Genomic DNA, 15,945 nt, shown 5'->3' with positions numbered 1-15,945 from the left:
TTGTCACTATTAGGACCAACAGCAGCGCGGCTGTGGCTGCGACGCTCGCGCCACAAGCCACGAAGTAACAGGTGTGGGGGGCGAGGTAAGCGTCCGAGGCAACGCATGAATCAATTTCAATTGTACAACTATCTAGAGATTTTCAGCATTCATTTATCTACGCGACTTATCTATATCAGCTACGGTTTAACGTGTATGTATGTTCGGGACACAATTTTGCCCTAGAACAATTTCTGATGGCGGAATGTCAAACCGGTACAGCAGGTGATATTTTTAGAAAACCTGTCTATTTTAGGCTTAATAGGCACATGATCGTGTTTAGTGGGTAGTAAAACCTAAAAGCGTAATTGCAGAAAATATGTGACGTTTGTATTGCTGTAAGTACAGCTAAATCAGCGATTGTGATACACTGCATCGTATCGTACGCTGTGTAAACGAAACTAAAAATAGATATGCCATTGTTAAAAAGGGACAGATACAGAAATCCGTTTGATATAAACAACCACTAGACTATCTATCGCAGGCGTCAAAGTTCCACAAGCGTTGCTTGCTATCAATCAATCACCACAGCATCTGAAACAACGCAGAATGCGAATTTTTGTTCGATGCCTTTTAACCGGCAAAAAGGACAAGAATCTTAAAGCCTGAAGCTGGTTATCGGGCCACGTATAAATAACAAATCAATACACAGCTTGATAAATCGTATTGATGGATCACAGGAAATGAGACATCCTAGAACAAATTCGACTGTCGTTATTACTTCCCACACATGAAAATTCGACGATTGTGCCCTACGATTTGAAACCAACGATAGATAACTTTGTAGTTACATGACACTGTAGCTTAACGTATTCGCAAATAATTTAATTAGTTAATAGCTAACTTTGACGTGCCTCTGGGAAGCAGGCTTACATGTAATTGCAATATCGGGCCCACGTATTCGGAGCAAACGTGTCGAAACACAGTAATCGCCTATACGTGTATCCGACGCGAGTTCAATACGCTCCGCGCCATTTAATATATGCTGTGGGTTTACTGAACGATTACTCTGGTTGTTTTCAACGTAGAGGGTGGTCGCGGCCAGTTGATTATGTCGACTTGTAATAGCGTCAGCTGTAGGGCTCGTATCTCGGCGCAAGGCTATCTTTGCTTTGTAGCGTTAGGTAAATCTGTTGCCAGGGGTTGACCCAACAGTCGGAAAGTGTTCCAGCTGCACCCGACCTTGATCGATCAGTTAATTGCAGGCAGCATATCCGTTCTTCAGATGCTGCCGACGTCAGTCTGATCATGTGTCTACCTGTATTATGACCGGATATCGTACATGTATCTGGCTAGCTTGTGCCCGAATAGATACTGCTAGCTAGAGTGAAAACTTTACATCTGTGTATATATAATAATAAACGAGTTACGATAGCAAGAATATGACGCTTGGAGGACGTGGTTAAGTGGGTCTAATTTTGCCCAGCATAAACTGATCGAAAAGATACATAGTACGCATGTTAAGTACAGATGATAAATTCAAACTTAAACGAATCTCTCAGAGACCCATACGGTATCGTCAATTAGCAATAGCAATCAGTGGCTTTTCTGTGAATCGCCGTGTTAATCCAAAAGGTACTCGAAACCATCCAGGCCTTGTCGTGTTAGCGGCCTTTTCTGTTGTCTCTAAAGAGCCTTCTGCGATCTTGTGCTCCGTGTTCGACGACAGGTGCAGTATAACAGGAGTGCTCTAACTAAAACTGGCTCTAAAATAGCCAGCTAACCCTTTTTCTCTTACTGACTGCTTAGGCGACTTGAAGCACGTACGTTCCATAAACAATTGGCCAGGTTCATTAAACGATATGAGATCATGCCCATCATATCTCTCCGTGCGTCCGGCGCACGTATATGTAACACGACATTTAACTCAATTCACCACTAGTGATCGTCGACTAAAGCGGCTTTACGTATCGGCCAACAAAGTAGGTTAGACTCTATGTGGCTTAAATGTTTAAAACTCTTTGAAAAGGTAATCATAGATCTAAGTTCGACATGACCGACACAATCGATCAGAGCGAAAACGTAACCTTGAACGATTTCGCACAAGCTGCAGTCACTCGCTGATCTTTCATCTGGCTCTAGAAGCCGGTCGTTCAGACGTATACGACAGACACACACGCGTACAGCTCAAACGACGCAGATGCCATACAAACACTGTCAATCAAAGTGATAGTGATAAGCGATTAGAGAGTGATGATATTGTTACTCTACTACCGTATTGCAATTTCGTTAGAATTTGATTCGACTGTCTTGCGTGCCAAATATAATTAACGAGATCCGGGCCACAGCGATCAACAGTTGAAACAGGACGTACGTCTGAGAACCAAGTTGTTCCCCGAACTCGAGTTTTACGATTACAGACGCAATACGGAGGTAGGAAATATACGTTTGCGATAGAAAAAATTGACCAGCAGCACTTTTCTATGCCTGGCTAACTATAGTAGACAAACACCAAATTAATCGTTTATTGCTTTAATCAATGCAGAAGGAAGAAAATAAACGTTCGCGCGGTATGGGCAGTAACATCGATCGGTGAGAGTCGTTAAACAGGACGCGACACTGCTGCCTCTGCTACAGATATGTAAAAGTTCCAGTCTCGGTCACGCACAACGTACGAATATGTCAATCGGAATCTCATACGATGCCGACATCGTATATATTTCCACATTGAATTTCGTTTCACCAGCTTGACTCTGCCGAACTAAAGCAGTCGCAAGAAAAATTCGCTTGAACGGACCTAGCCCACAATATCTCACGTAAATCATCAGTGCCTCTGCTACGTTCTGTTCCAGAGGGGATTAGACCCAAGCGTCACATGGCACACAAGGCACCCACGAATGAGTTTCAGAATAAAGCATCTGTACCATGTGTGCTTTAACGAGCTTTACATTTGCACGACTTTGAACGAGATGGCCAATGGACGACAAGGCGATACAATGAATGAGACAGATCGTTTCTCGAGAAACAGAGAATTTGACCGAAACGAAAAAATTTTAGAACCACTATTAGCCGTCGCAAAATGACCAGGGCCTTAGGTTGGCTGGCTAAATTGTTTGTTCACCTACCTACTTATTCTTGCAGGCATTCAGGCATGGGCAGGACGGACGAGAAATCGGGCTTTCTACAATAGGAGCTACGGCGGCTACTTCGATGATATCCAGCCTGACCTTTCAGCCGGTTTTGTTCACGGGTGCGCTTTCGTCTACCTTTCTGACTTCGAGATGACTAAGCATCTATGCACCATTGGCTAGACCAGAACGGTCTACTGCGATTAGCGAAAAACATATGCTCTGACGACGATGTTGGGCCATACTAATACTGTCTTAATCGAAACCGAAAGAACTTCTAATGAACAATGGCTGGTAATGGTGCTTGTCAGCAGAGCTGGCAAACAAACCGTAAGAAAAGTCTCAAACCTAGAATTTACCGAGTTCGCATAACCCGCCTAAGCGGTTATATGGATGCGTCAAAATAAGTCAACCAGTACCGCAAAAACATGCTCTGTCAGTTGATGGGTGTCTAGGGCTTGGCGAGCACTTAATCCGTATTTGTTTCGGAGAGATTTTGCTAATTATGGACATTGTATGCGATCGAGGGAAGCCAAGATGCAGCTCATCTGCTAATCGATCCGAGTACACAGGGCTCTCGAGCTCAGGCGCTTGTCGGCGCTTGTTGCTTCTATCTGTTGCCGAACTAGTCGGCACTTCTGCGCTAAGTTCGTAGAATCACTGACCAACTAATAATTGAGTAACAGGAAGGAAACAATGAATCCTATTCAGCTAACGTCAGCTATCTACTACAACACATACGCCCATTGTCGTCTGATACGGTCCGTGCCAGATGCCCGTTTACAAGATGCTGCTCGTGTCTAGAATAAAGCTCTGCATCGGGAAAAATCTGATTGATTTATCATATCAAACTATCAAGCAAATATAAATGGAATGATTATTTGTACTCATACAGATGATATCAGCATCAGATAATGAGCGTACGGACCAGTGTATTCCAATCATAGATGAATGTTGCAGCGTATTGTAGGTTTTTCGTTGGCCGTATGTATGGGTACGACGACACCGTTACATAAACGATTACCGAATTCATCTAAGACCAGTACGGCATCTTCAATAGAAACTAAAAAATATCGTTTATTCATGATGGCTGCATGCATAATTATCAGCCCAAACTGATATTCTATCTGAATAGATAGAAATTTCAGTTTGTTTCCAAAGAAAAACCCAAAGCATTGCATGCAGGCTTTCCTCAAAAACGTTTCTTGGCTTGACATAAAAGCTTGGAAGCAAAGAGAAATTCAAACTGACAATCAACCAGATGCAAAAAGACTTGTTGCTATATGAGAATTTACATGTCATGTTGCTGCGGACAAATGAACAGAGCCTGCAGTCGGTAGAATTGTACACTGCCTTGGTTGCTCATAATTGTTATTCTTTAATGTAACGTTTACCGATTCTTCTGGCGAAGACACCTTATCGTTGACTAGATATCGTTGTTGACCTACCTGTGTGAGAACACCCATTTGTCTGAGGCACAGTAGACACATCATTGACGGAACAGTCACAAACACTTGCACACAACAAATGTCATATTGTCGATAGTTTCTCGAAACGCAATTGCAAACGGTTCGGGCAAGTTGAAAGGACCACTCTGTCTCTCTGTCTGTCCATCTATAGGACAGCACTTTTGCCGCCGTTCGGGCGCGACAAAGGAAATGTGCAGGCCAAACAGGCCGTTAGTATCCGTCCAGCTTTATCAACTAAGTCTATCACGGTAATTTAACGAATCGAAAATTCGGCTCCATTAACACCAGCCACTTCTCTGCCAATAGTGTGTGCAGGTAAAAAGGTCGCGGAGGATTGCCTTCGCGATCGAATAATAATAAAGATGAATTTTTGCGCAGGGTTTCACGATAGCACCGTATACTCACGTGAGCGATTCATACGGCTGCATGTGAACACAGTAACTCTACTGTGAGTAAGGGTCAATGCCTTGAAGACCTTGAAGCCCTTGAAGTTTTCCACATCTGTACTTCGCTATCTAGTTAACGGTTAGGCATAAATGGCAGGGGTAGCACGACAATAACGCGTTAGTAAACAAATTACAATAGCATTTTTTGCGTTAGAGGCCGCGAGCACACATAGACGAACTTTGCACGGTTTTCTGCGTGCACTAATAACGGGTCTGAAATAAAACACAGTGTTCTTTGCCTCAATTTGGTCTTTTTACGATTTTCTTCTAGCGTTCATTCATTGCGTTTTTCTCATAAACATGTTTTTTCCCTATTGCCTTCGGATACTACTCGATTGACACTTCGGTTGACTATGACAATTTTGCTCTCTTTCATCTTGAATCTATCTCGCCCTTCTGTCATGAATTTACTCTTCTGTCGTAGAGCGGTCTCCCGTTTCTCGATCCTAGGAAACGTATGTTTTCTGGCTAATCCCCAATGGTGCGAGCAAACTTACGCTTATTGCCTACGGTCGTCTCAGATATTTTCTGCAGCCGGTCGTCTTGGTGATCATCTAATATCCTTTAAATTTATCCTCCGTTGTTTATCTGTCTGACTCGGCGCGTTCGTTTAGATTTACTAACGATGCTTCAGAATAGATGGTGAAAACGACAAGTTTTTTGCTGGTTGGCTCTGTATGGCGATCACTCGTTGAGGGCACGTAACAACTGGATTAGGTCCAAACGCCGATGGTCAGTGTGCCAGCCATTTCGCGCATTTGCAGCTGCTATTGGCTTGTGTTTAACCGCCAGCCTGGTCTATGCTTCGTTCGGATGGCTGCATTAGCTACGTTCAAGCGTCCGACAGTCGCCCATCCGGCGATGATGCGGTGACAGATAATCCGCGAGGAGGGTAAGTCTAAGTTGGAGAGGGGAGTCGGCAACGATGAGGGGCGAAAAAAAACACTGATCAACTGACGGAACAGGCGCTGCTAAAACATAGGAACCTGCGAGCGCATGCATCCAACCCCTGGCGTCAACGACAGTCGACGATAAAAAAGTTCAGGAAGGAACTATTGATAGTAACTGCCACAGACACAAAAACAGTATGCTATAACCAAAGTTAACGGCAAAAACGAAGTCAAATCAATAACAATAGCAACAAGAACAAACATGACGACACAGACAAAGAGTCACCATGTACAATCAGTCGAGCTCAGTTAAGCAGAGGGCGCCCGAAACTAACTGTCTTCTCGGTGATTAACGCCCAAAAACGAACGTTTACGTATTACTAGCTTGTGCTCTTCCCCTAATAGCTATTAGTTAGTGGGCGCTTATGCACGTACCAGGGCCACGCAGGGTGTGACTGAGATGAAACAGATAGCAGACAGGTTTGAAATTAGCTATGCCTATCTGTTGATGTCACCATCTAATTACCATGACAGACTTTCTGCATGGACATGATTGATAATTGTGAAAATTCTAAAGCTACAATATAGTGTTTTAAATAACGTTCACAGATTTAAATTGAATTCGTATATATACACACGAAACAAATACATGTGGAGGAGGTGAGGCATCGATTTATTAATAGACAAAACAGCTTAACCTTTATAAAATATACTAGGCCAAAGTAATCTTATTTTATTTTATTTATTTTTTTTTGGTAAAAACGACGTAGCGTTCCATTCGAGGTTCAATAAAAAAAATTATCTTAGTCAATTTATTGAGTCTTTCTCGCTAGAAATTTCCAGGTGTCGTGTTGAAAAGCTTCTCCAGTTAGGTTATTATGGTTGCATTATATATATATATATATAATGCAACCATAGGTAGGTCTTTCTTGACCATCTTGTGCTTCTTAAGCATGTGTCAGCGCATAAGATCCTTCCAGTCTTACCAAAAGCAAATCATCGTCTTCTTTGTATGAAGATCCAGCATAAGCACATCTCCTTATTCCCTTCTTTCTTTTATGTCGACATGGAAACATGACCTCTTGTCAACGGTGATAATACGTTACAGAAACCTATAATTGTGGCTGTCGGGCGAGATGTTAGGAGCCAACGAGAAGGTTTGCTATTTTGTGCGCTTATGGTTCTCGAAGTTTCTACCAATATTACATAAATTCCTATACCTGACGTTAGCCTGATGCTAGCAGCTTATCTTCTTACACCATTAACGGGTTGTCTGCTATCCGAAGTCCTCATCTGATAGTCAACCGGGAGTGAGATGCATCTTTTAAATATAGGATTCCTTCTTTGAACCTAGCAAATCTATTCTAATATTTCTCAGTTATGGAGCTCTAGCCGTACTTTCTATACCAATATATCAGGCTGCTTCGGTAGATTTTAATCTCGATAAATTCGGACCTTCATTTCTGAAACTTGAATTCGACAAAAAAACTCTGTTGACTCCAGGACGAAATGAAAGCGAACTTGTGGAAAAAACGAGAGCGAATGATACATAGAAGTAAATGAAAAATGGAGAAATTATCATGACAAACATTTACCATATCGGTTCGTAGGGCTAGTATAGAAATTTCAGATCAATTTAGCAAGACCTCCCTCGATCAGAACCCTTAGTGGGGCCAAATCCTTGATGCTATACCGAACGGGTGATTCTGAAAACTTCTTTAAAGAGCAGAAATAACCAAAAACAATCTAACATGTAAAACAGTGGAGAAGTAAACCAGAACGGGAACATTTAAAACAAATTGAAGTTATATTCCAGCACAATAGAGTGCGCGACTTCCATTGATCATACTATGTTAGTCAGCCAATTTTAATAGATATATTAAAAAAATTAAATTCTATCAAGTGATCAGATTGATTAAAATTTTACTGTGAGTTAAATTTTCGTTTTTTTTAAATGCTCGTTTTTTTCATGAAGACTGCACCGTTGGAGGCAAGCAAAGTGCTGTTTATTCTACCAAGGCTGGATATAATACAATGCACTTGACAGATTTTCAACATGTCAGCAGTTGGATAATCTAGTTGCAGAAACATACATCTTTTTTGAAAAGAGATCATGAAGTTTTTGTTGTGAAAACAAAAAACGTTATTACGTTACGTTATGGTGAAAGTTACTGCGGCAGTTAAAGGGGCTACGGCGTCACTCCGTTGGAAACATTTTTCAAGTGACGTAAAGAGGATTCAAAGATGAGTTCGGGGAAAATTTGACTGAAGTAATATGAATCGTATGGTGTGATTATTGCAGTACCTGTTTATTGTAATGAAGATACCATTTAAGATGTCCCATTTTTTGATAGGTCAAAGTCGTGCCTATTGGCGAAGTCGTCAGGCGGTAGAGGTATGATGTATGGTGCCTTCACTCAAAACGTCGTTAAATGTCGCCGTTAGATCGCGAGTAACATCGATACATTTTTCAAACAGTTACCAGCGGTCTGTTGTCCATATATAACGTTGCCGATAGTCATAATTAAGGCTCAAATATGATAACGTATATTCGATAAATAGCAAAAGAGCAGATAGATTCAAGGCTAACCAGGAATATAAACGATGGGAAAAAACTCTTCGTCAAGAAACAGCCATGGTGCCTCTATTTTCAGCAAAGGAAACAAAGAATCTGGCCCGAGGTGTTTCGTCTAAATTATAGCTCATCTTGTTAGTCTTGTCGTACTCTCCAACCCGTATATTTGACTAAATAAAATTAAACTTAACTTCTTTAGCGAATCGGTTATATATTTTAGTATATCTCCCATGGGAACCACTTAAGACAGAGAATGAGTCTATATATTTTGTATAAGAGCCGATAACAGAAAGAGGATTATTTGATGCGTATGAAATTTAGACAGCGCTCCTATGGTTTGTTGAATATGAAAAGTTCGACCAAGCTATTCAATCAATACTACATAGCTAGCGGCAAAAATAACGGAGGCACAATCAAGTGATGTTGCAGATAAAAAAAAACTGAACCATATTTCCCCTACTAAGAGACATTTCTTTGTCAGACCTTGTTTCGTGTACATTGTCAGATCGATGATTGGTGCTGCAGTCATTGCTAGCACTTTTAACAAAACTTCTCGGTTTTTTATGATTCGTAAACTATAACGATAGATAAACAACTTTTGCCATCTTTCCCCAAATCTTTGCTTTCGAAATTAGGAACCATTAGCTGTAGTAAAATATTTCCTTACAAAAACAATGCTAAGTTTAAATAACGGAGAGAGCACAAGCTGTTTTGCTAGAGCTCTAAAGTAATTAATTAAGTAATTGTCGATAGCACCGTAGCCCAAACAGACGATTCTGTGATTGACTAGAGAAAGTACGTACTAATGGTTCAATTGCTCCCATCTAATAATAAAACTTATGCTCTCCCAAGACGCTGGGAGCACCTTTTACAAGATATTTGAAATAAATATCCATCTTACTATTAGCGTACACACTTATGTGAAGAACAAGCTGGTTCAAACTCACTTCTCCAGTTCGTGAGTACCTCTGCATAGAATTTTAGCCTAAACTCTGGTTCTAGTTAGCTCGATTGATTAAAAAAGTTGTCGCTATTTACTCAGGGTACCATTGAAGCTTGGTCGTCTTCTATACGCTAAACAAGTTTATCGCGCCTAAGTTCTACAAACTTGTAGGCCTAGGAAATATAACGAATGGGTCATTCGCCTTCGCTTATTCGTTGTCGCAGTAGAATTTTTTCAAGAATTTATTATTTATATGTGTTCACTTCATATAAACGCATCTTGGTTAGTAGTTCTTTCAAGGATTGCAAAGTTATCTTTCCTTCGTTGATCCAACAATCTCGTTTACATAGTATGGTCATTATCGAAAATATTCTATAGCGTATCGGCGAGCACGGCTGATCGACATTGCTTTTACGGCAGTTTGTCGAGTATGTCCTTTTTTAATGTTCGCATGGCACCTTTTATATATTTTGCGCTCCATTTTAGAAAGGCAACGTGTCAGCAAAGCACAAGACAGATGTCAGGACTTTGAACCCCGATTCGCCCCTATTCGCACCTGCGACCTCACGTCCTTCGGTTTCTCTCGAAGGCCTCAAGGTCAACCTTCGTGTTTGTGCGGCTACGTTTGCAATGTGCCCTTTTCCGGACTAACAGGCCATGTCGATCCGGTATAAGCAACGAACGCAAAAAACGATGCGCCAGGGTCGTTATTTCCTTTACCCCATGGTATTTCTGTGCGTCAACCTCATACTTGGTGGCGCCGAAAAGCGTACCGGTTATTCCTTCAGTGCTTTAAACAAGTCTACTATAAGCGGCCTAAAAGTGGTCACAGCGATACGTTGAGTATATGTATATCATAGAAGAGTAACTTGATCGTTTTTATGATTTTGGGGTTTTAGTATAGAGAATGCAATATACATTAGGTGCATATATTGTATAGTTAGCCGGTTTATATTACGTTAGATAAAAATAGACCTACGATAGAGTGCTGGGTAAGTGACATATGGTGTTTTCAGCATCAAATGGAGAAAAGTCAGGTTCTCTTTCGAAACAAGCATGCCGTTCTTAGAACACGTCATGAATCGACTCCTGGGGTAAGGTTGGGTGTAAATAACGAGGTCGACCAGCTAGCCAGAATGCTCTTTTGTAGATATATTTTATAATATATCGCTTATATATATATAATATATGTTAATCCCTAGCTACGTTTAGCACAAAGCAATCCAGCGTTTGATTTTAGCTTAAAACCTAACAGATGATCCTCCGCTGTCAGATTCTATAGGTGGACTTTTATATACGTGGTACATAACAGCCGTGAAAAATACATCTGTACCTGTAGGGGGAAAGTTGTAATAAGTTTGAGATTGTAGGAGTTAGTTGTTGATGTTAGGGGTTCTATATAGTTACATTTAGATTGTGCAAAGTGAGGCTTTGTGCACTATAGCCAGATTTCTAGGCAAAGGTACAAAAATTGTTTGCTTATTCATTCCTGTTCAAGCAAGGGATGCAGTCTAAATGAAGAAGAACGGGGCTATATCAACTTTGCTACGACAACGAGTAGACGACAACGAAAAATGTGATTTGCGCCGAACCAAACAGGCTCACCGTAGGCTACTGTAGCTGGACAATCAGTAGGCCCCCAGTGGACTGAAATGGGGCATTGTACCTTATGTATAATGATCTATTGACTAAAACAACGGAAGGTTCAGGCGTATTAAGGAATAAGAATAGAGTGAAACTGTGGACGCCGTGTACGTATACGATGAGGATGGCCAGTAGAATTTGGCCTGTGGATCTGCTGCAGAATGCAGGTAACAGGCGACATATCTTACGAGGTAATCGATTTGCGTCAGGGTGCCCGGGCCAGAGTAAGCCGAACAGTGTCTACATCGCCATTTTAAGTGGAAAATCATTAATGTAGTATGGATCTTTACTGCTGCGTAAGATTGCGTGCGCCAACGCGGCCATTTCTATTTTCTAACGTGCAAGCTCTCTCAAAGGTACGAAAACATAATTCCAGTTTACCAATATATAGAGCCCCTAGAAATATTCTGTGAATAAATTAATGTTTCTTGGATCCATGGCAAACATAGCTGATTCGGCTGACGCTTCAGTGGTCAGTCATTTTTTGCCGAAACAGAAGTTGAGTGACGTGCAGTGGGGATTCTATTACTACGAGATATAGGCTTATTTAAAAATTGTCCCGTTCTTAAAGGCCATTTTTAAATAGCAGCTTTAGACAACGGCGCCTGTTTTCGTTGTGTGCTAATGTGTATCGATAGGTGTGCCGAAAATGTCGTTCTACGCCATCAGATATTCACATTTCAAACCTAGCAAAAAATAAACTGTTGCTTGGGTAAAATGAAAACCTTTTTTTCATCATTAGCAAATGAAGCAAGCCTAAAAGCGGTGAATGAAACCGAACGTCACTTCTGCACCGACCTAATAGATCGCGTCGAAAAGCTTCAGCTTTATATCCCTATTATTGTTATCACAACCCCCTTACGTCATTATCATTGCGAGTGATTACAATGAATCACATTATTATTAATTATCATTGCTTCTGTAACAGCACAAAGCCGATACACCCGCCATCGAAGGCGACGGGCGTGCCCGACTCATCGGATGTCTATGCGTTCGTCTACTATTCGATCTGTATGTTTATCTGTCGCCGCGTCTGGTGTGTGTTTCCTTGAACCAACTGATGATCGACTCTGACTAGGCCGTATGACCAGCTACCGCACACGCGGAGTCGAGAACTTATCGTGTTAATTTTCATTATACATCTACTTGCTAGTTACTGGCTACCGCATCACCGCAACGAGCGGCAGGGCCGACCAACGACCAGAAAGTGAATACCAACGACTATGCTGACTAACTATGGAAGTCTTTATGGGAATTCTCTATCTTGACGGCAAAAGCACCCCGCACATGACCGCCAGCGCCGTCATCATCGTCACCTCCATCGTGATCATCAGAATCATCATCATCATCATCGTTACTAGTAAAAGCAGTGGTGGCAGCGACTAGCAAGAAGGGATTGCCTTCCCGTAAATAGCAGAAGCAGTCCATAAGCGATGCTACGTGTATAGTTTTATTATATGTATACACTTACGTATATCCATACGAACATGTGTACCAAAATTGGCAGTAATTAAGGCAAATAACGTTCGTGAGTTGGCCTTGTTGGGTAGGCGCCAATACGGAATGGCTGGTTGGCTTCTGTTTGTGGAAAAAAATACCTGGGGTAAACAGTGGTAACCAGGATGTTGGCATCGATCGAAATCGGTTTGGATTGATGCGATGAAAACGTCCACGGAAAAATAGCAGCGACAGCACGTCGAAAGACGCCCCCATGTTTAAACGTTATTCATTATTACCGTTGCCTAGAAACCATCTAGGCTACCGTCATTTGTGAAGAAAAAAACACTTAGCGAGATGAAGATTGATACGTGATCGACTGGAATCTATTTTCGGGAACGATTTTCAATCGAAATTTAACTAGATTATTCTCAGGCTTTGTAACTTGTTGCCTATTAGCTTCGAGACTAAAAGCAGATATTTGTGTTTTTTTCTGCTATCGTGAAGTTCTTACGAATGACCTTTGTTTGTTTATATTAGCTTAGCCCGTGTTATTCCGGATATCATCCTAGCTTATCAGCCCAAGCTGCCGAAGTTAAGTATAGTTCCCGATAGCCGGAGAAGAGTTCGTCGCAGGAACGTGGCCGTACACGAAGTACATGAACAATTTTCAGCTGCGGTATCGGCCGCAAAATTCGAAACGTTATGAAACCCTAACTCTCAGCTAGACTGTCCTAAGTCTAGCTGGGTAAGTCCTAGTGTAACTGTCCTAAGTGAATCTGGCGGACTTAAGAGGGTGAATAACTCTTGAATGATGATTTTTCTTATTCCCCTTTACCTATTACATAATTGCCCTAGCGTTTTAGCAGCTTCTCCTACCATTGCAATTTCTCTATCTACGGATTCTCAAAGTGGATCGATAGTGAGATACGCCCATCAGTTGTCATTTTTAGAGTATAAGAAGCCCCGTCATCACAGGGACTTATCGAGAAAACAAACGGGTCAATGCTAACGTTTAATCTTCACTTGCTCAATCCAGAACGTGACTGAAGCAGACTTATAAAATCTTGCGTGGTCACCAAGTAAACAGACTGCGTGCTTTCAGTTGTCGTGACAAGGGTCCATAAGTCTTTCGAAAAATTCGAGGTACTCGGCTGCATTCACTGTTTGACTTTCAGGGAGCTTCTCGTCGTAGCAGACGATTCGAGTGTTGATTGTAAGTATTACTGTCACCTTACGCTCGAACCCGTTCGACGCTTCCCCCGGGCGTAATTTCTCTGTAGGACGACACCACTCGATAGGTTGTAATATGTTACATATCAAATGTCGGTTCAGATTAGAAGTTTCGAGATTCAGTTTAGAGCCTTCGGACTCGAAGCTCCGATTTCGTGAAGAGCCTTATTGATTGCCTTTAGCAGTGCTTTTTTGTTTATCGGGTCACGCTCTCGTTGCTCTGCAACACCCGTGAAACGTTTGCACCAGCTACGTACTGTGCTTTTGCTTAAAACCCTCTCGCCAAGTGTCTTCATCAACGTTTGATGAATTTCCGTAGCGCTGTAGCCTCGGAGAAACAAAAGCCTTACCACTGAGTGTTAATATTTTCGCAGTTTAATGATGTTTCTTTTTTTGGACTAATTTCTTTTCAAATGAATTCAACTTATTTTTACTAATGAAGTTTTTAAAAAACTTGAGTATTCGCCAGCCTAACTTTGTCTGCTAGCGGTTATATCTAGCCCAAAAGTTATTTAATTCGAAAAAGCCGCCGGAGCCGCTTACAACAGCTAAATAGTCTATATGAACACTGAAATCTTTGTACCCTCCATAAAGGGTCAATTCATAATAGCTTTTTTGGTAACACACCCATGCAGAATTTACTCTGACCCCAAAATTGAAATTGATTCCTAACGGGAATGAATGTAGGTCAAACACGGGTATCATATATTTCAGCTATTCGTCATGGTAATTACATATTAGTGATAATCTTCGCGCGCCCTCACTGCAGACACTGCAGTCTACTACTAAACTAACCACAAAAAAATAAGGTCGGAAAGGAAATTCGTTCGCTGAGTTGAGTGCTCCAAATACAAATGTATTTAAAAAGAGATAGGGAAAAATTACTCGGTTATCGCCGAAGATCGAAGTCTTCGATGGATACTCTTCGGGAATTCAAGCGCAGCCATAGTTTAACCCTAAGCGCGTACCTGTCCATGACAAAATGGTATTCTGTGTCAGAAACAATAACCTGTTACATATAAGATGAAAATTATTTGCCGATAATAAGCGATATACGTAGGAAGAGGGTGGTTAATTGGGACCCGACTCGACAGACAATGGGGCATGCTTTGAAATAAAAACGAACAGCGAATCTCCTAGGAGTTGACTGCGTTCTATGGAGGTATCTATCTCATAGATAGATAGATGTCTGGATAGACGACGATCCATCGTTAGGTCTTAGCTTTTTGTGGTGTATTCAAAGCGGCCATAGAATATGTTTAAGGCGTTCGGTATCAACGTTCAGGAAAAATGGCTAATATTAAGAACAGTAAAGCGGTGTGTACAACAGTGTATATGAACTTTGAAAAGTTTCATCGTTACCCAGCGTAGCACCGATCTTGAACTCGGACCATACTGTAGAATTGGATAATAGATATTCAGCTTGAAGGCATGTGAGCTGAGTAACTGTAGCTGAGTGTGATAGCGAATTATACTAAATATAGTGGACTAACTTTTTCTACTGATATTTCGAATCTACACTATTTAAGATGGCTTCTTTTAAATAGTACTTATTCCTATATGATAAAGAAACAAACAATAAGCTCGGTTACAGGACGCCCCGCTTCGATACTGCTCCCCTTTAATGCCACTTGGCTAGGCGACCCTTAAACTGCCACCCTCTGCATGATGGCCCAGTGGTCCTCACTCGGTGAGCTCCTCGTGAACAATTCTCTAGTTCCTCTAACAATGCATGCTATACGACGTTCTACATTGAACCAGCGCTAGAGCACGAGTGCGCTGGTCCGTAAAACCTTTGAGGTCGGACCAACTTGACGAAATGAGCCTTGAACCAACGCCATTATCAACAGTGCTATGTTAAATGAATGAATAACGCACACCCAAACTTGATTGAGGCTCTTTGTTAAATGTGTCGTCATCATGCGGAATCGTTTATTTCGGTGCTGAGCGGCAAACCCCAACCAACGGCCGGACAGACTAATCAAGATTCTGACGAAGTTTCAGACAAACTGGATCAGAACACTGCGTTACCAATATTGTACTTACCCACGCCGCATTCCCCTGAGAATGATGACAGTCCCGGCGAAAGAAGCAAATTTTAAAATACAATTAAAACTAACAAGAAGAAAGTAATTATGCGCGAAAAAGACGACCAGCCCTACGTCATTCAACCAAAATGGCGATGCTACGGATGATCACAG

At 41.5% G+C, this 15,945-nt stretch overlaps 1 protein-coding gene across 7 annotated transcripts in view; it reads right to left on the bottom strand.

The window, feature by feature from the left end:
• The window catches only part of LOC111250661 (uncharacterized), a 136,534-nt gene that overhangs the window by 12,629 nt on the left and 107,960 nt on the right, over positions 1-15,945 (bottom strand). Inside the window, exon 1 of one of the 7 annotated variants that reach the window (XM_086990735.1) lies at positions 4,556-5,864. The exons of 5 other annotated variants lie outside the window; for them this stretch is intronic. In XM_086990735.1, the coding sequence (XP_086846861.1) occupies positions 4,556-4,600 (45 nt within the window). In that variant the 5' untranslated portion in view covers positions 4,601-5,864. Of the gene's footprint in view, positions 1-4,555; positions 5,865-15,945 lie in introns of those variants that run through there. One more of the 7 variants, XM_086990739.1, reaches the window with a different exon arrangement.

Source organism: Varroa destructor, unplaced genomic scaffold, assembly GCF_002443255.2.
Source record: "Varroa destructor unplaced genomic scaffold, Vdes_3.0 BEIS01000005.1, whole genome shotgun sequence".
Classification (NCBI taxonomy): Eukaryota; Metazoa; Arthropoda; class Arachnida; order Mesostigmata; family Varroidae; genus Varroa; species Varroa destructor.
This window is presented reverse-complemented; position numbering and strand designations above follow the sequence as displayed.